The sequence below is a fragment of the Huiozyma naganishii genome, chromosome 10 (assembly GCF_000348985.1).
Source record: "Huiozyma naganishii CBS 8797 chromosome 10, complete genome".
NCBI classification, from domain to species: Eukaryota; Fungi; Ascomycota; class Saccharomycetes; order Saccharomycetales; family Saccharomycetaceae; genus Huiozyma; species Huiozyma naganishii.
In genome coordinates this window covers 440,430-463,434 of record NC_035931.1, presented here as the reverse complement: position 1 = coordinate 463,434, position 23,005 = coordinate 440,430, and the positions used below count along the sequence as shown (strand labels likewise).

Genomic DNA, 23,005 nt, shown 5'->3' with positions numbered 1-23,005 from the left:
AAAAAAATATTCTTGGATATTTTTTCCACACACAAAAAGAGTGGAATATGGGGTGTCAGTGGTCGGTAGATGACATCCGTGGGGATACTTGATATGTTGATGGAGATTCGTGTTATCGAATCAATGCAAAGTGGTAGTTGTGTATATGCCAGTCAGGGCAGGATGCTACCCCCGTTCACAGAATATGGGCTTCACTCCTTGCTGGTCTGGAACCGAAAATGTCTGTACCGATTCTGACCTCGGTGGACCCCTGTTTGATAGCGTGCTTGTAGTCCGCACTCATACCCATTGACAGAGAGAGACTCGTTCCAAATCTAGCATCAATTTTCTTCTTCCATTCCACGAGCATTGCAAAATCTTTATTCTCGCCAGTGTCCTCGTGCGATGTGTCCCAGGACCCGATGGTCATGAGCCCAGCTAGTTGAACATGGGATGCATGTTCAGACAGGCAGAACTCCACGAGGGCAAATATATCCTCCTCCGAGGTCAACCCTGCCTTCTGGTCCTCCTGCGAGGTGTTTATCTGGATATTGCACTTGATGGCGGGTTGATCCGGCTGGTACTTGGCTCTACACTCCTGCAATTTCTTGATTTTTTTCAAAGAGTCGATTGTCTCCACGACGTGCAAGTTTGGTATCTTGGCAAGATCTTTACATTTATTCGTTTGCAACCCACCAATAAAGTGCCAACAGATGTCCCCCGGTAGCAATTTCGATTTCTGCTCCAATTCCTGCACGTAGTTTTCCCCAAAATGTCTGACACCGTGGTCGTACAGAATCTGGATGTCACTAGCTGGCTTCAATTTGCCCACTGCGAGAAGCAATACAGGTGCTTGTGACTCCTCTGCGTCGATCCGCGCCTTGACTGCATCGTAACGAGCGACTAGCTCGGCCTGCCGCTCCTTAGAGTATGTGATCATTGTATCACCGGGCATATTACGTTATTTTGAAGCAGCTGTGGTGTCCACGAAACACTAGGCAACCCATGCCCCCTACACACCTTCATTCGCTTAAGCGTAGGCCAGTCCCATTTATATAACAGTCAAAATTCCAATTCGAGTGAAATTTTCCAGAAAATTTTTCAGTGATAGAGGGAGAGATGGTGTGTTGAGTCACTGTTATCCCAGCGTGGGGGGAGCAGAGGCTGACTCCTACTCTCTACTGCGACCTGCGATGTCCTCCACTAAGATATAAAGACTATTAACTCACAGTAACCATGACATCGCAAGATCTGGCAGACGCGCGCCCCGCGCCTCGCGGTAAATCCCGGCGTGTTACCCGGACTTCACATTTCTGGAATAAAATAAAAATTGTCGAATTTCGTTCTTTGTTCAGTTTCTGACAACAAGCGGAAGTTCACGGAAGCTCTTCGGTAGTCCCGGTTTCTTATACCAGGGTGTATTTGGGTGGGTACTGTATATATATATATCCACTGCTAAGAGACCCCCGCTCTCAATTATTTTGGCAGGTGGGAAGTTTTGTAATTGGTGACTACGTTTTGAATTGGCTTCTTCTACTTCCCCTTTTTCGTTATTTTGTTTGGGATTTTCTCCTCTGATAGAGTTAATTGAAGAATAATGGCAAGGGATCTTGAGGAATTGGATCCCAATTGTGTGCTGGTGTTCCAGAATACACCAGAGAATGAAACCCAGGTTGTGGCTGCGCTGGAACATATAGACTTGGACACTATTGTTAAAGTTGGGAACGAAAATACTAGCAAGTATGCCTTTTTGAGAATTGACTGCATGATTGAATATGCAGCTCTGTGTAAAGTATTAAGGCAAAGTCTACATTTGGTGGTAAACAAGTGTATCCCCCTCTATGACAACGACAGGACTAGGAAATTAGATACGTTGGGGATGAGGCTGAACAAAGGGATGTTCTCGTTCCCAATACCCAAGGATTTTGAATTGGCCAATTTTGCCCATTTGACGAAGAACCCAACACAGGCTCTGTATTTTGCCTTTTGTACACACTACGAAAAGTATCTGAGGTTTTTAGCAATTGTCGGGACAATCGTTCATTTTGTTGGATCCACTTCAAAACCTGCAGAGTTTAATAAATTCTACTCGGTAGTGTTGAATGTATGGTCAGTTACTTTTGTCACGTCGTGGGTCTACTCCAAACAGGGGTACTATGCCAAGTTGTTTGGCAAAACCGTGGTCAGCTTACCGCCAGTCGGAGATTTTAGTAGTCCGCGCGCCGTGTTGAAAAGGAAACTTCTTTCAGTCCCCGTTTCTGTTCTTTTCGTTTTGATTTTGGTAGCGTTCCAATTTTTGTGTTTCGGCCTCGAGATCTTCAGTACACAGATCTACACGGGCCCTTTCAAATCCATCCTGTCTCTAGTCCCCACAGTGTCCATGATTGTGTTTGTTCCACTTCTGACTAGGATTTACAACACTTTCTTCGTCGAGAGATTTATCAGATTCGAAAACAGTGCATACCCAGCACACTCCAGGACGGAAAAGAATTTTGCTCTGACATTCTGCGCTACCTATATGCCACTGTTGATAACTTTGTTCGTGTACTTGCCCCTGGGCCATTTGTTCACAAACGGAGTGAAGAACAAGATCAGCAAATGTGGGGTCCCCGTTATATCAAACGTGTTTACGATCAACACCAAACGCCACCAAAAGCAACTGTTCTTTTTTGTGTTCCCCAACCAAGTCATCTTGTACGCCACGGATCACATTATCCCAGTTCTGTTGAAGAAATATGTCGGGAAGAAATCCTCAAAAGGGACGAAGGAGGTTGATGCGGAGTTGACGATCAAGAATGAACATCCAAGGGAGTACAGGTACTGGCAAAGGGCGAAAATGTTTGACACGCAAATCACGGAAGAATTCGACGTTGAGAGCGCATTCAAAAAGACTGTCCTGCAATTTGGATTCATCGCCATGTTTTCTAACATATGGCCACTAGCACCGCTCGTTCTGCTTCTTGTGAACAGACTGGTACTGAAGAGCGATATGATCAAAGCACTGAAGAAGTCAAGGCCTGCCACTGTCCCATTCGACGACGACAGCGACGCCCAATGTGCAGGCCACACAGTGACTCTTGCAGGTATTCGTCCATGGGATGACATACTCAAAATAATCGCTTGGTTTGGTGTCATTGTCTGCTCCACATCAATGTTCATGTACAGATACTGTTACTTGCCAGGAGTCGGCAAGACAACTTTGCTCGACAGTCACGCCGCGTGGTTCATTCGTAACCCACTAGCCAGAAGTTGGTCCTCGATTTTTTTCTTTGCCGTGGCCATTGAGCATATCACGCTGATCGTTTTCATCATCCTTAAGAAGTATTTCAAGGACTATGAGCAAGAAACAGTTGGGTACGGGATCGTTCCAGATTCCCCACAGAAACCGGATGCGACCGTCATTGTCCCCATGGACATTGAAAAACACGATTTCGAGACTGTCCCCATGGACAAGACGATCAAGGAATCAAGCACCACTGGTCACGATATCAACATTTCCAGCGAGGTGAATGAGTTGACCCAAAGAGGGCAACCACAGCCAAGCCACGAACAGGAATCGCAATTGAGTAAGAAAGATGGTCCCCTGGATGAGACTGAGAAGCCCAGTGAACAGGTCAGGACGCCGAGCAACGAGGAGAGTAAGCCAAAGAATAAGAATATAAGCAAAATATCAGAGTACAACGGCAATTTCGCGACTTCCTCGTCTAGTGTTGCTGGTGCAACGGTTCCTACGATAATTCCGACCTCCAAAAACTATAGCAAGAGGTTTAACGCTGATGGGACCGCTGTAATGCAGTCGCGCACCTCGTTTGCGAACTCTGCGAGTGTCGGGAAAGAGGACAGTTCTGTTCCGGAAGGGTCGGGCTCCATGGTGGAAACGGAACAAAGTGGAGCGGCAGTGGCTGAGAGCGTTACAGAACCAGCCCTGGCCTCCAAGGCGGTCTCTACGAATTCGCAAAGCGTGACTGATAAGCCGGCCGTGGCCGTCACCGCCCCACAGACCTCTGTCACGAACGGTACTACGCGGTCATTGAAATCGTCTCCCTTCATCGACATCGACAGCGCCGAAAGCGACAGTGGGCCCGTGTCCACACGTGGTCCGGACGACGATGACGAGGTGCCAGGCGCACGGGGGAAATCTACACAAGCTCACTCCAAGCGCCATACGGTGATGGGTGTCCCTGCTCCCTCGATCCCACTGCCTCATCATCACCATCACCACCACCACGATGCACAGCAGCAACAGCAAGAAGCAGGTACGAACGGCAGCATGGCGTCGATGCACACGTCAAACTCCTCCACGTCAATGCGTCCCGACAAGAAGCACAAGAAGGGTCTACTGCACAAGCTGAAGAAGAAGTTATAGATCTGTTTTCTCTCTCTCTCCCACTCTCTTTATTACGTACTTAGATGTATTACAGTTCTCCGTAAGTCGAGTGTAGCAATGACACATGCGTCGCAGACGGTTCTTGAAGGAACCCCTATTCCCTCGCAGCCGTCTGGCGCATCGCACTTATTCAAAGCGTCAAAAGAGTCAAAAGGTAAGGGAAAAAACGTGTGGCAGTGAAAAGAGCGGTGTAAAGGGAGGGTATAAAAGGGGGAAAGGTAGTGCAGTGATGAGATCGACAGATCCGATGCACTTTTATGTGTTAGTGTCGTTTGTCGATCTCCCCCACCCCAACATACAGCAACCAAGTATCACGTTCTTGTAGGATATGGCTGTTGGTGAACCTCTGTACAAGCTGAGTTCCGAGTACTCACACTCTACAAACTCGTTTCTGCGCAGCGCCCCAGTGGAACTGACCACCGTGGAGGGGTACCGTGACTTCATCGAGAAGAAAGCCGGGCCAAATTGCACGACGGTGCTGGAGGACGACATGTCGAGAGGTTACATTGTGAAAGACGAGCAGGTGATCGCTGACATCTACGGAGCGGCCCGTGACCATCTGGTTCAACTGGCAGGTCATCACTGATCCCAACGTCTTTTTCATACATATACATCTACACACGCACATATATATTCATTGCAAGCAGCTATGTCAGTTCTGCACCGCTAAGTAAGTTAATAACGCATTGCGAAAGTAATTACCGGAAATACGAATATCGACTTCACAATAAAGATCCCACTGTCGCTAGACGTCGTGTTTTCAGTTAGCCTTTCATGTGAATCATGCTCACACAGACACACACACGCACACAGTGGGATGGGTTACGGTGACTCGGGTATGCCCGGTCGACACCCGCATTTACTTGCATCTATTGTGCATGCTGGATATTTTTCAGCGCCCATTACACAGTAAAAGGGGCCCACGGCAGTATAGATCTGTATTGCGCGTGGGGCGCAGACAATGTTTCAGCCGAGCCTCAACCCGATCGCGCTGTACCCGCCTTCCACTTCTACTAGCAGAGCTGTACAGAAGCAGGAAGGTTTTGTTCTCTCGGGCTCGCTCGAAGGTGGATGGGTGAAATTTGCTTTATAATACGATCGTGGGAAGAGAGGTTGCTCAACAACGGTTAATCACCATTCTACCGGACTCCCCCTTTCCAAGCACTGGTAAGTCCTTTGGAAAATCATTTCGTGCATGTTTTACGGGGAGAGACCAGTACAGCCACCCCCCCGTGAGTGCGCAATCCCTCTCTAGAAACATGGCATTAGGATTGCATCCCGTGTTCTCAGGTCCATTCCGCTACGGGTTCCCCCCCAACAGCAACAATGGCTGGTCTTTGCAAGCGAGTGGTCAATTGCCTTTACATATCTGCAGCGTGTCGCTTGATGGGTCTGTACCGCAGAGCTTCTGGGAGGATTCTGTCAGCAGGAATTGTCTGTATCAAGTTTTGCAATCCAATGCGTTGCAACAGCAGCGGCTGCTTATAGGCAGTGGCGCCGTAAGTGCAAGTTCTACACTCTGGGATTTTGACGTGCCCGCGGTGGGACCGTCGGCGGTCCGTGAACCTGCAACTTTGCAAAGTACGGTACCTGAATTGGGTAATCAAGACAGTGAATGCGAGCGGGAAGTTGTCCCGGAGACGAAAATTACGACCGATAGTGACTTGTCCCCGCTGCTCAATAAACATGAAAACTGCAAACGGCGCAATTCGGTCAATGCCGGTGGATCAGCGACCGTACCGTCCAATACAATGCCTAAGAATAAGACTGCAGAGGTGAAATCGAACGGTAAGAATGCGAACTCTAAGAAGAGGCGCGATGCGGAGGACATACAGGATATCCGTTTACGGTTCCTAATCTCGAATCACGAGGCTGAAATGCTCCTGGGCCCCGATTCTATCACGCTACAACTCATCAGGAAAACCTTCCAGATTAAAATGGCCATCACCAGGAAACGAGAGGACTGTTCTGATAGATTGTTGCTGTGCAGGGGTGAGCCCAAAAATCTGTCCTCAGCTTTGGCTTTTGTCGTGGGCACGCTTGTCGATTCGATAGAGCCTGCGCTTAGGAACAAATACCAGGCGTACAGGTTCCTCAAACAATGGATGGGCAGCCCAAGCGAGGAAAAGTTCCCACATGTCGATGACCTCTCCGACGTCTACACAATCCACATAGTTGCGAGCAACAGCCAGCTCTCTCGTGTGTTCGGGAAGAACGGCGCCGTGCTGTCGAGCCTGCACAGGAGGTATGACGTGAAGATGCTCGCTACAAGGGAGTTTCTGCCGGACTCGGACGAGAGGATCCTCGAAATACAGGGCATCGCAAAGTCCATTGCAGAGGCAGCACTGCACGTCGGGAAGATTCTTGCTCGGAGGGGGAACGACATCGAGTACTTCAACGAGAGGTACTACTACCCTCACAACCCGAAACGGGATGCGATGAACTTCAACGCGTCCGCCTTGCAGAGGAGTAAACCTAGCACGGCGAGGGAACAGACACAAGGCCACGCGAGGCCAAAATCGAACTCGTCATCGTCAGTGCAGGTTGACAACTCGGACACCAACAGGGACCAACGGGTTAATGGGGCTCGATCAAAATCATACCCGCCGCCTGCACGTAAGGGTAAAACAGATACTACTATGGGGCAGTCTGATAACGACACCGGGTTCAAGTCAACTGCATCTGCGGGACAGAAGCACAAGGCGGGCGCCGGGAAGGAACAATCGAATAACAACACCGGATCCAAATCGAATGCATTACCGGGACAGAAGGACAAAGCAAGCACCGGAAAGGAACAGTCTGTTAACGATACTCGGTCAAAATTGAGTCGCTCTTCGGCACAAAAGAGTAAAGTGGACGCCACGAGGGAACATTCAGATAAAGACACCGGGTCCAAGTCCGATGCATCTTTGGGACAAAAGGATAAGGAACGCGCCGGGAAGGGGCAGTCAGGTAACGATTCTCGGTCGAAATTGAATTCATCTCCAGGGCAGAAGTGTAAGGCGGATGCCATGAGAGGCCAACCAAATAATTGGACTAGGGCGAAGTCGAATGCATCACAGTTACAGAAGGGCAAGACTGATGCCAAGAAAGAGCAATTTCGTAATCACATCCGGTCAAAGTCAAATTCTTCGCCATTGCAAAAGGGTAAGGCGGATGTCAAGAAGGAGCAATCCCGTAATCAGGTCCGATCAAAGTCGAATACATCATCTTCACAGAGGGGTAAAGGGGGTACCACAAAGGAGCAACCAGCTAATGAGACTGGGCCTGAATCAAATACAGATTTATCAGACAAAGGGAAAGCGGATGTCACGAAGCAACAATTAGATAGCGATCGGTCAAAGGCGAACGGATCACCGTTACAGAAAGGTAAATCAGATTTAAAGAAAGATCGATTACACAATCACACTCGCTCAAAGTCGAACTCCTCGCAGACTGATAGAGTGGAACCCGTTTCAACTGCACGTACGAAGAAGCAGTCTCATAACGACTCCCGTTCAAAGGTAAATTCTTCTTCTTCACAGAAGAGTAAAACATCAAGGCACATAGATGAGTCAATATAATGGCGTAAACGAAACACCTGTGTTAGGTCCAAAAGACAAGGGACAATAAGGGAAAGTGGAATTCAAAATTGAGAACTCTTCACTGGTTGCGGGTTTGTTCCCCCCTGTCAACTGATGATTACAATAGCAAACACTAAAGTAAAGTCAATACATTCGCTGCTATGGGTGATTCGATAGAAGGTAAAGTGAGTCGAAAGGAAAGAAAGTCACTGCTGGGCCCAACAAGGAAAGAATCACTCCACTGTCGCGACATTCAGTGGGCTACAGATGACGGCTGCATGGGCAACTCGTCCACAAAGGTATCACCTAAGAAAAATTAGCTCAAGTATCTGTGGCGGTATTACGAGACGACTCTTATTTTTACCGCGTTTGAGCAAATCTGTAATTAGTAAAGTACAGGCTTTGCAGAAAAGTCCGGCTAAAGAAGAAAGTTAGCACAAAAAATTGTGTTTCATTGGAGAAATCTGGATAGCTGAGTGTTATGTAATGTCGCTGTTGGCTACAACCTCTGTTGTTCCCCGGGAGATGGGTTTTTAAGAGATCGATATTTTGACTTTGAAAAGCGTAACCAGTACTAATATTTATTTGAGATGGAGCACTGGCGCCGACGATAATGAGGAAAGAATGTCGTGCTTCGGTGCTGTAGACAATGGATGAACGAAGCTTGAGAAAGCGCAGTTATTCTTTCTTGTAATTCGGCTGGAGGGTTGAGAAAAATGAGAAAAGAACAATACAAATTAGACGTTATCTGCTACTTGGATTGTTAATATCCAGTGATCTCACTTTCAATTTACCACTTCTCTTAGCGTACCTCTACAAAGTTGTAAGCAGCGAAACATTCATACCCCTGGTCACCATTTCGTTTCCTAACCCTTTTTAAATAATTGATTTGCGAAAGACATAGAAGCCATATGGTTCCGTTGTTCACACGTTAAGTAAGTCATATAGAAGCATTGTATAGTTTTTAAAACTTTTGTAAAGCCCACGTATCTGGGTGCAAATAATATAGAGCCACGAGCCTATTGCTAAAAGTCAATAAATAATTTCATAAAACACAAACAATAATGTTCTAAGAATTACAGTGCAAAGTACCCATATGTTTTGGTTCATATCAGGAAGTCATTATATTAGTTAAGCATTGTTTGTTAGTGGTATCGATTATTAATCAGTTTGTATATAAGTGGATCTACAACCAAATATTTATGACCAGTATATACTTCTCGAAAGCATAAATTATGTTGAATATGGGTTTTTTAAGAGCTTGTAGCTGTTCTCGGGCAAAGCTGAAATTCTATTTTTCCCTACAGGAAGGCTATGCTCAAATGACGTCCTAAAAATGTGTAACTTCCCCTCTGGAATACCCCTTCGGTTTGTTATTCATGATTTAACATTATCTATTTTGTGATGACACTTGTATTTTGGTTAGTTGCATTCTGCTCTTTACACTATGTTACGAGAAAACCACTACTCACCGTGTCATTTATCAATCTGTAGTTGCAAAACAATGTTTACAACAAAGCGAAGCATATTTTTCAAAATTGAGATTCTTTCACGGAGGGTTGGCCGAGTGGTCTAAGGCGGCAGACTTAAGATCTGTTGGACTGTGTCCGCGCGAGTTCGAACCTCGCATCCTTCAGTATTTTTTTTCCTTCCCAATCCCCTATATGGCGCACGTTTCTTTGAAAGGTCACTGTTAAAGATACTTTGCTAGACTAATACACAGAGAGTCAAAAAGTGGTGAGGTTGGCGAATAAAAATGAAACTGAATATATAAATTTTGTTGATTGGCAATATACTTTATTATTACTATTATTATTTTTTTCTTATCATGTCTTATACTTAATCTTCTTCTGTCGGGTATGTGATTATCGATAATTTTTTGGTTTTTTGGTTTCTAAATACATGGTTAATGCAGTATCGATTTGTCCCCTCTGAGTTAGCTTGCAGAGGCTAAAAGGCAAAGAAAGAAAAAAATACAATGAAAAAAGGAATGAGTTTTGCCCAATCTTCATACTTTCACATCAGTTTTCCAATTATTTGAACTTCTTCCCGAAAAGGATCATTTGCAGTTGGTCGTACATGGAGATGACACCGGCACCGGCAACACCTCTTAGAATGTTGGCACCACAGCCCTTGAACAAGGAGGTAACACCTTCAGCGGCGACGATCTTCCTGAATGCGTCGAATGCACCGTTGTACTTGACAGCTTGGCCCGAGGTCATCATCATTCTTCTTCTGATGGTGTCCAATGGGTACGAGCAAGTGGATGCACCGGTGGTGACAACCCAACCCAGCAAGAACGAGGCCAAGAAGGAACCCTCTAGAGAACCAGTTAGCAGCAATGGTTTCAACGAGTCGTACATACCGAAGTACAACCCTCTGTAGACGACGATACCAACGACGGATGGCATAAACCCTCTGTACAGACCGGAAATACCGTCAGACTTCAAAGTCTTCTTGTAGACGTCGATAAGCCCGTTGAATTGTCTCTCGCCGCCCTTCTTGGAGGACTTCGCGTCGGCGGCCAATCTAGTTCTTGCGTAATCTAGAGAGTACACAAACAGTAGGGAAAGACCACCAGCAGCACCACCGGAGGCCAAGTTACCGGCAAACCACTTAGCGTACCCTTCCTCCTTCTTAAACCCGAACATCAGCTTAATCTTATCCTTGAAGGCGAAGTTCAGCGCCTGGGTGGGGAAGTACCGGATAACGTTGGCAGTGTTACCTCTCCAGAAGGAGATAATACCTTCCTGCTGGGCAGTTCTCTTGAAACAGTCGACAATACCGTTATACCTTCTGTCCAGAGACCCCTGCTTGATCATCTCGTCCTGGTTCTGGATCAGAAGCTTGACTCTCTCGATGGGGGAGGCCACTGTTTTGGCAACCGCGGCGGAGACACCGCCCATCAAAAAGTCGACGGCGAAGTTAGACTGCTTGTTGTCACTCATTGCTGTGTTTGTGGTGGTACTGTATACAGGCAGAGAGTCGAGATATCCTCAGGAGAGAAAGAGAGAATTCCGTCCAGGCATTGCAGGGACCCACAGACGCCCAATTCCCGACCGTGTTTATATACTTTACGGAACGGGCCCTCGCAAAAACACCACACACAGTGTGTAAACCCGTCCTCGCAGCGAAAGACTGTGCGGGGGGCACAGAGCCGGTTGCGCCGTCGGCCAATGAAACGCGACGGGTTTCTGATCGTGGGCCGCCGGCCGTGGGGAGTGATATGCGCGGGCGCGGCGATGTTTTTCGGCGAAAGCGGGGCGATGGCGGGGTTATGTCCGTTTTCTCGGTGTTCGGGGGTCTGGGTGGGGGGCAGCCGGTTTGTGTGACTGCTGAGTTGGTGCACCCGTGCATTTTCTGGAGATTTTTGTTTTTCTGCTGGGTTTCCTGTTTGGGAGAGGGAGCGGGTGCTGCGTTTTCTCGCTCTCTGCAGTGCTCCCCTCTGGGCGGAGATGTCTGAAGGGGAACAGTGGGCCTGGCGGCCCACTGTTCTCTGCGTGCGTAGACAGGGGGGCACGGTAGCGGCGGCGGGTGTGGTGTCAGCGCAAACAATTTTTTTTCCTCAGTTCTGCCAGATGGTCATCTCGCTTACACCGTTGAGGGTTTCTATACTATTCAGGTGGGTTTAGTGTTTGAGGAGTGTTAGATAGTCGATAACTCAGGAAACCAAAGCAAAAATGTATGTTTAGAGGTGCCCCAAAATATTGCTGAGAGAAATGCTGAGACTGGTGGAAGGTTTTGAGAAGAGAACAGAGAGGAGTGATGCAGGAATTGTGTGTTGAAAGTGTTCATGACAAAACTAATTTAATATGTGGTCAAAAGCATAATGGCTTCAAGGAACAACCAACAGGAGAGTAAGCATCGATTTTTTCTTCTACCCTTTCACCATATTCAGAAACCATGCATTCATCCCACACAACCATTTTACTAACAATCTCAAATTATCATGAATGAACATGGAATTGTGCTGACAATCCCCCCCATGCTCTCGTCATACTAATTCTTTTTTTACCAACAGGGCTAACTTACGTACTCAAAAGAGACTTGCCGCTTCTGTTGTCGGTGCCGGTAAGAGAAAGGTTTGGTTGGACCCAAACGAAACCTCTGAGATTGCCCAGGCCAACTCCAGAAACGCCATCAGAAAGTTGGTCAAGAACGGTACCATCGTCAAGAAGGCCGTCACCGTCCACTCCAGATCCAGAACTAGAGCTCACACCCTATCCAAGAGAGCTGGTCGTCACTCCGGTTACGGTAAGAGAAAGGGTACCAAGGAAGCCAGATTGCCATCCCAAGTTGTCTGGATCAGAAGATTGAGAGTCTTGAGAAGACTCTTGGCCAAGTACCGTGACGCCGGTAAGATCGACAAGCACCTATACCACACTCTATACAAGGAGTCCAAGGGTAACGCTTTCAAGCACAAGAGAGCTTTGGTCGAACATATCATCCAAGCCAAGGCTGACTCTCAACGTGAAAAGGCGTTGGCTGAAGAAGCTGAAGCCAGAAGATCCAAGAACAAGGCCGCTCGTGCCAGAAGAGCCCAAAAGGTCGCCGAAAAGAGAGAAGCTTTGTTGAAATAAGAAACTCAGTAGAATCCCCCTAATATAAACAAGTAGCAAATTTTATCTCTTCTGCACTAGCTTTTGTAAACTCGACAAACAATATATGTATAAAAAATAATATATTAAAAAGTCTCAACAGATACGGTGGATGACCACAGTAGTAGTAAATTGCATTAAAGCTTCTAAACCCGTTTTACTACTATACAAAAAAAATAAATACTCTGTCAGCAGGTGTATGATGTTACTTAAAATAAACCTTGAATCTCCCCATCGTCAGTCACCTCCACATTCATGTAACCAGCGTTCGTGGAAAGACCCGGTATAGTTTGCATCTCGTTGGCCAAGACTTGAATGTAACCAGCACCCGTTGAAACTTTGACGTCTCTGATCGGGAAAGTAAACCCAGTGGGGACACCCTTCAAAGTTGCATCGTGTGACAGCGAGTATTGGGTCTTCGCCACACAGATTGGAAGGTTATGGAAACCTTGTCTCTCATACATATCGATCTTTCTCTGAGCCTCAGGGGATATCGCTACTCCGGCTCCACCGTACATCTTGGTAACGATGCTTTCCACTTTACTCACAATTGAGGACTCCGTGTCGTACAAGTGTTTGAAATCACAAGGTTCGTCAGCGGCATCAATAACGGCATGAGCTAATTCAACGGAACCTCTCCCACCCTCAGCAAAGTGGTTGGATACAACAGCATCCGAAGCACCGGCATCGATGGATGCCTTTTTGATCACGTCCACCTCCTTGTCTGTATCTGTTTCAAACTTGTTGATAGCCACCACCACGGGGATACCGTACAGCTTAACGTTTTGAATCTGCTTGACCAGATTAGCAACACCTGCCTTAACCAAGTCCACACTCTCGGTAACATATTCTTCCGGTAATGATTGCCCCGGTTTCACATTACTGGCACCCCCGTGAGATTTAATCGCTCTGACTGTAGCTACTAGGACAACAGCATCAGGGTGGTGTCCAGAGGACCGACACTTGATATTTAAAAATCTTTCACCACCCATCGTGAAATCAAATCCGGCCTCCGTGACGACGTACCCTGTCTCAGTGGTGCTGTCCTTTTCTTTACCAACTAGTTTCAACGCAATACGATCAGCTATAACTGAAGAGGCACCAATAGATATGTTTGCAAAGGGACCGGCATGGACAAGCACCGGGGTACCCTCTAAGGTCTGCATCATGTTTGGTTTGATAGTATCCTTCAGTAAAGCAGTCACGGCACCCGCACAGCATATGTCGTCGGCAGTAATTGGGTCATTCTTTGTATCGAAAGCAACAACCATACGACCGATCCTTCTTCTCATATCCTTCAGATCTTTGGATAAAGCCAGGATTGCCATCAACTCGGAAGCAACAGTAATGTCAAACCCTGTTTTCCTGGTTATGCCCTTTTCCGTTGGTGCTTGACCTATGGTTATCATTCTCAGCATGCGATCATTCACATCCACAACTCTCTTAACAATGACCTGCTCGGGATCGATGTTCAGTCTTGCAAATTTATTAATTTCTTTCTCATTTAAAGTGTCAGGATCGGTCTTATTGATACCCAACCTTTGGAGTCTGTTCAGCATGGCAGATGTAAATGTTCTTTTGCCATTCTTTTTTGGAACCAATCTTTTGTAAAAAGTCGAGTCATTCTTTTGGGTCAATTCATGAAACATTCTCGTGTCAATAGCCGCAGCTAGTAAGTTGTTTGCAGCGCCAATAGCATGAATATCCCCCGTCAGGTGAAGGTTGAATTCGTCCATAGGGATAACTTGTGAGTAACCTCCCCCTGCGGCACCACCCTTTACGCCAAAAGTGGGGCCCATGGAGGGCTGACGCAGCGTAGCAATGGATGGTTTACCCAAATGCGCGGTCAAAGCCTGAACGAGTCCAACAGTTGTTGTGGATTTACCTTCGCCAAGGGGCGTTGGTGTGATCCCTGCAACAAGGATGTATTTACCATTCTCTTTGGATTTTAATCTGTCAAGTGTAGATAAAGAAATTTTAGCCTTGTAGTCGCCAAACAATTCTAGTTCTTTGGGGAGAATTCTCAATTCTTTGGCTAAACAACTGATGTGCTTCGGTATCTGGCTCTTCGAAATAGAAAAATCAGAAGGAATTGGTTCATTCTTGGTGACTAACGGTAAAGGTTGAATTTTAATGCTGTTACACTCTTCCATATTTCTTTTCGCAGCAGTGTAAACATTGTTCATCAGCATAGCAACAGTCATTGGCCCAACACCACCGGGAACTGGGGTGATCAGCGAAGCCTTCTCTTTCGCAGATTCAAAATCAACATCTCCTACCAGCTTTAAGCCAGATTTCTTGGTGGAATCTTTGATATAGTTAATACCAACATCGATGACAACACTATCTGGTTTTAACCATTCTCCCTTAACAAAGTTCGGGATACCGCACGCTGCAACAACAACATCGGCCATACTTATCAGCTTCTCTAGATTAACAGTAGAGCTGTGACAATTGATTACTGTTGCATTTGCGTTTCTCAACATGGTCGAAATGGGGACTCCGACTATATCAGAACGTCCAATGACGACAGCTAATTTACCCTTTAAAGGTACACCCTCCGTTTTTAGTAGTTGCATGATACCATCGGGAGTACAAGGCAAGAAATTTGGCTTGCCAGATTTTTTTGTCAATTGTCCAACATTGGCACTTGTTAGTCCGTCCACATCTTTGTTAGGGGCAATTGCCTCGGTTATTCTTTCTTCATTCAAGTGACTTGGGAGTGGTAGCTGAATCAATAGAGCATCAACGGCAGGATCATCATTGATAATTTTTATACGCTGTAGCAGAGACTGTTCTGTAATGTCAGCAGGCAAATGCTCCGTCTTCGAAACCATAGAGCAATTTTCGGCCGCTTTTTGTTTCATCCGAATGTATGTCGTCGAGTCTGCACGGTCCCCGACTTGAATAATTCTCAAGGTCGGGCTGAAATTGGGATGAGATTTCTTCAACGTAACAATATCATTCTTAATGCGCTCTCTAATTGATTTGGCAATGCTGTTTCCGGGTATTGTGTGGTATAGGTTAGCCGACCTAGTCTGAGCCAATGGACTTAAGGCTACGAGGCCCAGCCTTTTCAACATATTTATTTCCTTTGAAAAGCAGAACCTTGCCGGAGTTACGATATCACCGTTATGTCGTCAGGTCTTCTCTTTATTAAAATATTGTATATCAAAGTAGCTGCATATAGCTTCACTTTTATACTCATCGCATCACTGTGAGAAATTGATCGTGTGAAAATAATTCAAAAAAATAAAATGACTTCTCCGCTCAGTCCGGTTTAAGGAAGTCAGTAGATGGATTTTCTAAGGCCAACGCAATGCATCTTCTACCGACATTTGTAGAATATATACCATCAAATTCTTGAATCCTCGAGGACTGACTCGTGGGATATAAGTTTTTAAATACAGAATGATCTTAGCGGGGAGATGCTCAATCAGGTATTCTACCCTGAATGAATATGAAAAAATATTGATTTTGAAAAGAACATACAATATGCTATAACGCCATACTCGATATAAGATAAGCATTCCTAAAATGCTCTTAGATTACCGTTCATGAGGATTGACATTTTCCTTTGTTACACGTGGAGAGTGTGAGTTAGATGGCACATATACATGGCTCTGATATTGATAAATGTTCTGTTGCGACATCGGTTGCTGTTGAGATGGTTTCGAATTGTAATGCAATTCCTCATAATATTTGGGAGAAGAGAAATGTCGTTGATTTTGCTGTCTCTGATGCTGTTGTGGGCTGCGTTGCCTATAAATGGGATACTGTGGTACCATAGGTTGTGTAATGAGATTATGTTGGCCAGTCGCATGCGAAGCATGATACTCTTTTTTGTCCGACATGCTTGCAAAATCTGGTTGACCGTCGTCAATATTTTCATATATCCTAGTGTGATTGAAATGCTTTGTTAATTGTCCCTTGGCAGCTGAGTTTTTTCTTGAACTTGGATGTTTGAGGGTATTACTGTAAAGTTGTTTCTTTATAACTTTCCCCTTGTGTGATGGCCGCGCTCGATTGTACATTCGGTCAATCAGGCGCCTCTGTTCAGCTGCCTTTTTTTTCGCCACATCTAGAGCTCGCTCTTTAGTAGCTTGTGACGCAAGGTCTTCTAAACTTTTCCTTTCTGTATTCTTAGTCTTGATAAGCAGGTCGCGTTCTTCAAGGTCTTGTTCAGTATATGGTACATAAAGACTGTCAGATCGTATCATAACTGGGATACACCGGTAATCTGGAATTTTCTCATATAAGGATCTCGCATATTGAAGAGGTGGAATGAGCGGTGGTTCAACAGTGTAACGTGACAAGTTGGTTGTTCTTGTGTTTTCTGGTATGAGCCTCTTTGATTGAGATGGGACCAACGAGGAGACATTCAAGTTTAAGTGTTTTGTGTCTGCGTTACCACTTATTACCTCTTCGTTGCCTGGTTTATCTCGAAATGAATTCGCCCTTGTTCTAGACCGTTTCTCCAAGAAACTGATTATCTCTGCGAACTTTTCAAAAAATATATCCGTCACCGCATCTGTTTTTGGTGGGCCATTATCTATCAAATCGTGTATTTCTTTCTCTAGTGGGTTTAGTCCTATTTTATTTTCCAGCTTGTTTTGTATGGTCTTCTTCCAAACTTGAATATGAGAGGAAATTTGTTTTTTGGTCCTGAATTCGTTTGTGTGATAGAGGATGTACAATGATATTAGTTCGTTTCTGCCGTAATTCCTTTCATTGATTTTGATTTTCGATGTTCCGTTCTTCAAAATAACTCTAAGGGAATCGACAAATATATTTTCAACTTCTGAGGACCATTTATCATAAGTATCTTTTAGTACACAAATAGTTCCATTTTTACCATCTGCTATGCGACCGTCGCACTTTGGTGTAGAATGTGGATTGATGAGCGAAGAGGTACTCTCATGCTGTAAATTTGGTGTACGTAGGTTGAGCACAAAAGGATTTTCGATTTCGCTAAACCCTTGAGAGCTTGTGGAGTCTAGTCTAGTGTTCGCCGCAAAAGTATTTTTATTCGGCTTGGTAAATTCTGAGGTTTCATCACGGTCAGAAGGTGTGGTGGTGTCAAGCTTCTTGGTCGGGTCCGCTTTCAAATCAAATTGCTTAGCAAAAATATCAATGGTTGGAGATGTATAATTAGGGTTGCCATTCCTGTGCACATCAAATATTCTCGTGTCAAAGGGGTGCCATTTCATCATACTACTGTACCTTTCAATTTGTGTTGATGAATTCATTTTGTGGCCTGTGTAATTCTTCATAAACTGGCTCGTTATATCCGTCATCTCGGAACTATTCATTAATCCGAGTTTTAATGGCAATATAGGATGTGTTAGTTTTACAGGGCAAAGAAAAAGCTGAGATAAATACATCCACTTGTGAACTAATAGGAGGGCAAAAAAAATAGGACAATAACCAAGTGAGCTTTGCTTTCTCCACTAAACAGTCAGGTTTCTCTCTTCCACAGTTATAAATAAACAGGAACCGAAGAAAGAGAGCTTGGAAAGGGACAAATAGGAAAGGCTAAGGGGGTAGGAATGTTCAAGGTACAGTCAAGTACAAGTATGCGTCAAGTATTTCTTTATTTTTCTCTCCAACACCTGTTTCTCAGAGATTCTGGATTGTAGTGAAATTCTTCTTATATACACATATAATCGCGTGTATCAGGAAAAATTGGGAATGTTACACAATAGAAAGTATGTCATCCAAGATAAACGTCGTTCTGTCGTTTCAGAAGGCTGGGTTTGTGTAGCGCCGTCTATCTTTTCAGGAGAACAAAAAAAGATCTAGAACGGGTCTCACCCAAAAAAATTTCGAGTAGCGGACTCCAATTGTAGACTAACACGTATGTTTCTATTTTGGTTTACCAGCTCTTGTCACTTTTCCGTTTTTTTTTCATCCTCCGAGACGCATGTATGATGAAATAAGCACGACAAATTCTAAATAAAGATACGCTAAAAAAAATGAAGTTTCGTTCTATTGTTTGTCGAAACCTCGAACATAAACGCACAGCTGTTTTGGACACTTTGTGTTTCTATGGATATGGAAACAATGTGTTGAGAACATTGTGTCCCTATTTACCCAACAGCCGAATGGGTGTTGGACTTTCAACGAGCCAGCGTTAAAGAAGCTTTTCAGCCAGACAAATATTTCTCAGGAAGTCTGAAGCGTTCTTTTTTTTTTTTCGTTCCTTCCAAGTCTGTACGTAAGACATTCTCAAGAGGATTTTCGTAACTTTGAAGACATCTAGGGACAAGCTTCCATTTTCTCATAATCCATCACAAGTTTTTCTTTCACTGTCAAGCATTTGAAGACTCCACCAAATAAAAAGAAGGCTGTGGAGGAGAAATACATAATCGTCGTATAAAGAATGTAGCGTTAGATTCTTGGAGTGTTCCGTCTGTGAAACAAGAATGTGGTGAAACAATTATCGGATTCGATAAAATAGCAAATACCCCTGAAAGTTGGAATGGGTGCTATTTTACACAAAGAAATAGGCACACAGGTAGATATTCGTCATGCTTTGAGGAGGGAATTCTGCTCAACTTAAAATGATCAAACACAGACATTTCTTCTAAAATTACCGAATAGCGTAGAAAAGCTTGTCTTTCCGACCTTTCCCCTCAGCGTCCCTTCTCGTATCTGGATTATGTAGTTGCGAAAGTCATTTCATAAGAGCGATATAATTCTTTCAATTTACTTTTTACCCCTAGGTCAAGTATCGCACTTTGACCGATAAAATATCAACCTTCTTTTTTTTTTAGCAAAAATGTATTTCGTCCCATACGCGCTTTGTCCCGCGACTGCAGGAAAAAGTGCCTAAACAGTCTATGCCCATGTTTTAGTTCGAAGTAGTGGAACAGACTAGATTGGGAGGTATTCTCAATTTGATTATGTAGTGGTTGTTTTGTCACTAATTTAAGTTATATTTAATATACAAGGGTATGAAGCGTGTGTGTGGCTGTGTCTCTATATTTTACATACACATTCATTCCGAGTCTGAACCTAGATATTTGGCATAATCATCAGCCGATGCAAACACTGGTAGTGCCTTGTGTTTTTGTTTCTTGCTCTTCTTTTTGTCTCTTTTCTTCGTCTACATCATCATCCGATTCTTCAAGAATATGCTTACGCGACTCTTCGTCTTCGGAAGATTCCTCCTCGGCACTTCCAGCAGCGTTTTTACTTTCCTCATCAGCAAAACTGTAAAATATATCATTCTCCTCGTCTTCATCGCCCTTATCAGAGTCAGAATCCGATTGTGCTCCGCCGATTGAGGCCTCGCCCTCGCTTTCCTCCTCATTGTCGCTGGAAAGACTGAAATCGTCTTCATCGAAATTCATTTCGTCACCACTATCATCTTCCACGTCGGGTCTTGACTTCACTAATGCATTCCAGATATCATCTTCGTTCATTTCTCCCTCGCTGTCATTTCCTGAAGAAGCGTTCCTCTGTTTATCTTTAACAGCACTTTTTTTGGAGGAAAAGTACTGATAAAAGAACTTATCTTCTGGCTTGATCTCGTTTACCTTCTTTTTCAACCAGTTTTGGGTGTTGACGGGAACTTCGTTCGAAACAGCGTCAGATGCTTTGACCATAACAGATGCGTTGATTTGAGACCCACCAAGCAAAGGTTGCATGATAGAAGAACCCCTAGTGACTGGCTTCTGTTTGGCGTTCCTATAGACAAACCTGTCCAAGAAATGCGATAAAGTGAACAACCCCAGATCGGGTTTAGTTATATCACCCAGTTCACCATCAATGAAAGCACTGGCGTAGGCCTGTACCGTCGGGTGGAAATGTTGCAAGAAGTGGTGTATCTCCCATAGTGATGAACTGTCGGCGTTTGCAAATCGAGGGTCACGTTTACGACCGTCATACTTTTTGAGTTTCTTTCCTCTTGCATCCTGGGACTCATCATCGGACAAGTATTCGTGATCGACAGGGGTGTTCGTGAGCAAGTTCTTAATTTGTGGCAAACTTTCTTGCAGTTGTAATAACAGGAAGAGAAACCCAGCAATGGTACCAACGTTTATCCAATGACAAGATACTTGCAAGATTCTCTTGACAAACGCCTCTACACGTTCCACGTTCTTCGAATCTTGTTTGAGCGACTTGTAGAGCAAGTTCATGTAGACACCTTGTTTAGACGAGTTAACCAGTCTTGGATCGAGCAAAGACTCGTACAAAGTACGGTAATATCTGTCGTTGTTCAATTCTGCCTTTGTGGTCACCTGATTAATCAAGATAAGAGCCTGAACTGATGTATTGAAGTTAGAGGAATGCGTGATTTTGAATAACGTTTCCATCTGGACCTCATAGACACTTGCAGGAATCTCGGCAAATGGGAATGCACGGTTGATACCTGTCAATAGTGCACTAAACAGTTTCGAGTTCTTCTCGTTGGCCTTTTCTTCCTCTGTTTTCTCCTCCTTGACAGACTTACCACCGTTTTTACCCTTTTTGACGTTCTTCTTCCTTTTCTCCTCGTATTTCTTCGCGTCCGATTTTATGTCGACGTCATGTTTATTGTCCTCATCTGTTGATACTAAGAACTTTTCGAAGAGGGTAAAGTACGTCTTCACTAATTTGTTGGCAACGGAGTCGTCAGACTTTCTCAGAATTGTTTGATTCAGTGTAATGACAGAGTAGTAGGTAGTATGATAATCAGCATTGACCCTTAAAGCGGTGTCCACGATGGTGTCGATGATGACACTTTTCATATTCGGATGTGCCTGCTCTAATTTCAGCAACAGGTAGGAGGCCTTGGATGAAACCTTTGAGTCGATGTCACCTACCTTGTTGACACCTAATTTCAAAAGATTAAACTCTTGTTCTGGCTTATTTGACAGCAAATCGAAAATGTGAGTCAAAGTTTGCATTCTGACGTGAATAATTGGATCATGGGACAGTTTTTCCAAGATCTCCAAGACTTTAAAAAAAAATTTCTTCAAGTAATCCTCGAAGTAAAAAATAGCCAAAGTCTTCTTGTTGACCATCATGGAGAGCCCCGGTTGGTTCTTGAAGTACCTCAATTTTCTATCTGGGAGCAACCCATGTAGGAAAAGATCCTTGAGAGCGTTTAAACTTTGCAGCTGCGAGTTTCTAGATTTTTTGTTCGAAAACGACAGTAGAGTGTCCAGAGATTTTATGTTGTGGATTGGTGAGTCCTGAATCAAAAGAGTCAGGGCAGAAATTTTATCCATGAGAGTACCACCTGTCAAAATCTGAGACATGAATTTTTTCTGGGAGGAATCCTTTGTGAACTCGTCGTAGTATGTTTGGTTGTCCTCTTCGAGAGCCAATTTCCCTCTTTCATACAGTTTTGTGCATTGTTCTGGGGTTAATGGGTCAATGCTATCCTGGACGTTCCTCTTCAGTTGCGAATCCAATTCAACTTCGTACCATACGAGATCGTTTGGAATTACAAGTTTATCAGAGGACAAGAAGTTAGTAGATGTGATCAGTCCATCATCTTTCTTTGCTTTCTTTTCGGTTTCCTGTTCTGATTCGATATCGCTCTCTTCCTTCGAGCTAGAACTAAGTTCACCATCCTCTTGCAACGGTTCCTCTTCTTCTTCTGCTTGTTCCTCTACCTCTTCTTCCTCGTTGTTTTCTTGTTGTTCTACAAGTTTTGGAATTTCCTCTTCGTCAGCAACGTCCTCATCTTTCAAGTCTTCCAATGCATGTTTATCAAACCCAATGTTTTGCATGAATTTTTGCAAATCAGTGGAGAACTTCTCATCGACTTTCTCTTCAGGAACATCAAACTCTTGTTCGCTGGCGTCATCCTCTGGCAAATCCTCCAGAAGCTCCAAATCATTCTCTGACGCTCCCAATGCAAGCGCTTCTCTCTTTAAGACATCCTCCTCCTCCGGTGTCTTGACAGCCCTCTCTTGAACATCCTTACTTTGTTCAGACGCTTTTTTGTTCTTCTTATCCTGTTTCTTACTACGGTTTTTCTTCCCGTTCTGCAATTTAGATGAAACTTTGTCCCTTATGGACAGTCCCTGAGACGGATCCTTTGCAACCTTTTCACCCATCTATAAGTGAAAAAGAGAAGCGTGTATAGATCGAAGTACCCGTTTTCCTGCCTTAACTCCTGTTTTACCGTAGACGTAAGGATCAATTGGCAAGTGTTACGGCGTACAGTGTATATGTGCCCATCTCATCTCATCGCAATACAAATTTAATTTTTCACAAATCTTCGAAAGCAGAAAATTTTTTTTCAGAAACGAAAAAAAAAGAAAAGAAAAGAAAAGAAAGAATTTCAGAGCCGGGTAAACACAAGACGAACGAGACGGGTTACCTCAAGCAGTCAAGAGTATCGTCTTCGGTGCCATCCTCTGCTGTGTATCGAACACTCTACGGGGGCATCGCACACGCAGCGATCACCGGATTGTCACACAGCAGCCACCGCCGTTGCCGCAGCACCAGCGCACTCTATAGAGCTAATTGTGTATGTT

General features: G+C 44.5%; 9 protein-coding genes and 1 non-coding gene across 10 annotated transcripts; 5 read left to right on the top strand and 5 right to left on the bottom strand.

Moving 5' to 3' along the window:
- Positions 1–175: 175 nt before the first annotated feature.
- Positions 176–934, bottom strand: KNAG0J02440 (pyridoxal phosphate homeostasis protein; the record flags this gene model as incomplete). Its single annotated transcript, XM_022610254.1, has 1 exon — positions 176–934. One exon carries the CDS (start codon positions 932–934, stop codon positions 176–178), a length of 759 nt encoding a protein of 252 aa, XP_022466568.1.
- Positions 935–1,576: 642 nt separating this feature from the next.
- On the top strand, positions 1,577–4,345 carry KNAG0J02430 (uncharacterized protein; the record flags this gene model as incomplete). The annotated part of the gene is made up of 1 exon (XM_022610253.1): positions 1,577–4,345. The coding sequence occupies one exon, from the start codon at positions 1,577–1,579 to the stop codon at positions 4,343–4,345; it is 2,769 nt and encodes a 922-aa protein (XP_022466567.1).
- Positions 4,346–4,694: 349 nt separating this feature from the next.
- On the top strand, positions 4,695–4,952 carry KNAG0J02410 (uncharacterized protein; the record flags this gene model as incomplete). The annotated part of the gene is made up of 1 exon (XM_022610251.1): positions 4,695–4,952. One exon carries the CDS (start codon positions 4,695–4,697, stop codon positions 4,950–4,952), a length of 258 nt encoding a protein of 85 aa, XP_022466566.1.
- Positions 4,953–5,625: 673 nt separating this feature from the next.
- On the top strand, positions 5,626–7,929 carry KNAG0J02400 (uncharacterized protein; the record flags this gene model as incomplete). Its single annotated transcript, XM_022610250.1, has 1 exon — positions 5,626–7,929. The coding sequence occupies one exon, from the start codon at positions 5,626–5,628 to the stop codon at positions 7,927–7,929; it is 2,304 nt and encodes a 767-aa protein (XP_022466565.1).
- Positions 7,930–9,482: 1,553 nt separating this feature from the next.
- KNAG0Jtrna7L lies at positions 9,483–9,565 on the top strand. Its single transcript has one exon. It is a non-coding gene; the product is annotated as a tRNA-Leu (tRNA).
- Positions 9,566–9,962: 397 nt separating this feature from the next.
- AAC3 (ADP/ATP carrier protein AAC3) lies at positions 9,963–10,877 on the bottom strand (the record flags this gene model as incomplete). The annotated part of the gene is made up of 1 exon (XM_022610249.1): positions 9,963–10,877. The coding sequence occupies one exon, from the start codon at positions 10,875–10,877 to the stop codon at positions 9,963–9,965; it is 915 nt and encodes a 304-aa protein (XP_022466564.1).
- Positions 10,878–11,609: 732 nt separating this feature from the next.
- RPL19A (60S ribosomal protein eL19) lies at positions 11,610–12,509 on the top strand (the record flags this gene model as incomplete). The annotated part of the gene is made up of 2 exons (XM_022610248.1): positions 11,610–11,611; positions 11,951–12,509. Coding segments are annotated over 2 exons (561 nt in total).
- A 227-nt stretch (positions 12,510–12,736) lies between these two features.
- On the bottom strand, positions 12,737–15,610 carry MIS1 (trifunctional formate-tetrahydrofolate ligase/methenyltetrahydrofolate cyclohydrolase/methylenetetrahydrofolate dehydrogenase MIS1; the record flags this gene model as incomplete). The annotated part of the gene is made up of 1 exon (XM_022610247.1): positions 12,737–15,610. The coding sequence occupies one exon, from the start codon at positions 15,608–15,610 to the stop codon at positions 12,737–12,739; it is 2,874 nt and encodes a 957-aa protein (XP_022466562.1).
- A 465-nt stretch (positions 15,611–16,075) lies between these two features.
- On the bottom strand, positions 16,076–17,911 carry TEC1 (Tec1p; the record flags this gene model as incomplete). The annotated part of the gene is made up of 1 exon (XM_022610246.1): positions 16,076–17,911. The coding sequence occupies one exon, from the start codon at positions 17,909–17,911 to the stop codon at positions 16,076–16,078; it is 1,836 nt and encodes a 611-aa protein (XP_022466561.1).
- Positions 17,912–19,564: 1,653 nt separating this feature from the next.
- On the bottom strand, positions 19,565–22,582 carry MAK21 (RNA-binding ribosome biosynthesis protein MAK21; the record flags this gene model as incomplete). The annotated part of the gene is made up of 1 exon (XM_022610245.1): positions 19,565–22,582. The coding sequence occupies one exon, from the start codon at positions 22,580–22,582 to the stop codon at positions 19,565–19,567; it is 3,018 nt and encodes a 1,005-aa protein (XP_022466560.1).
- Between the last annotated feature and the right edge of the window lie 423 nt (positions 22,583–23,005).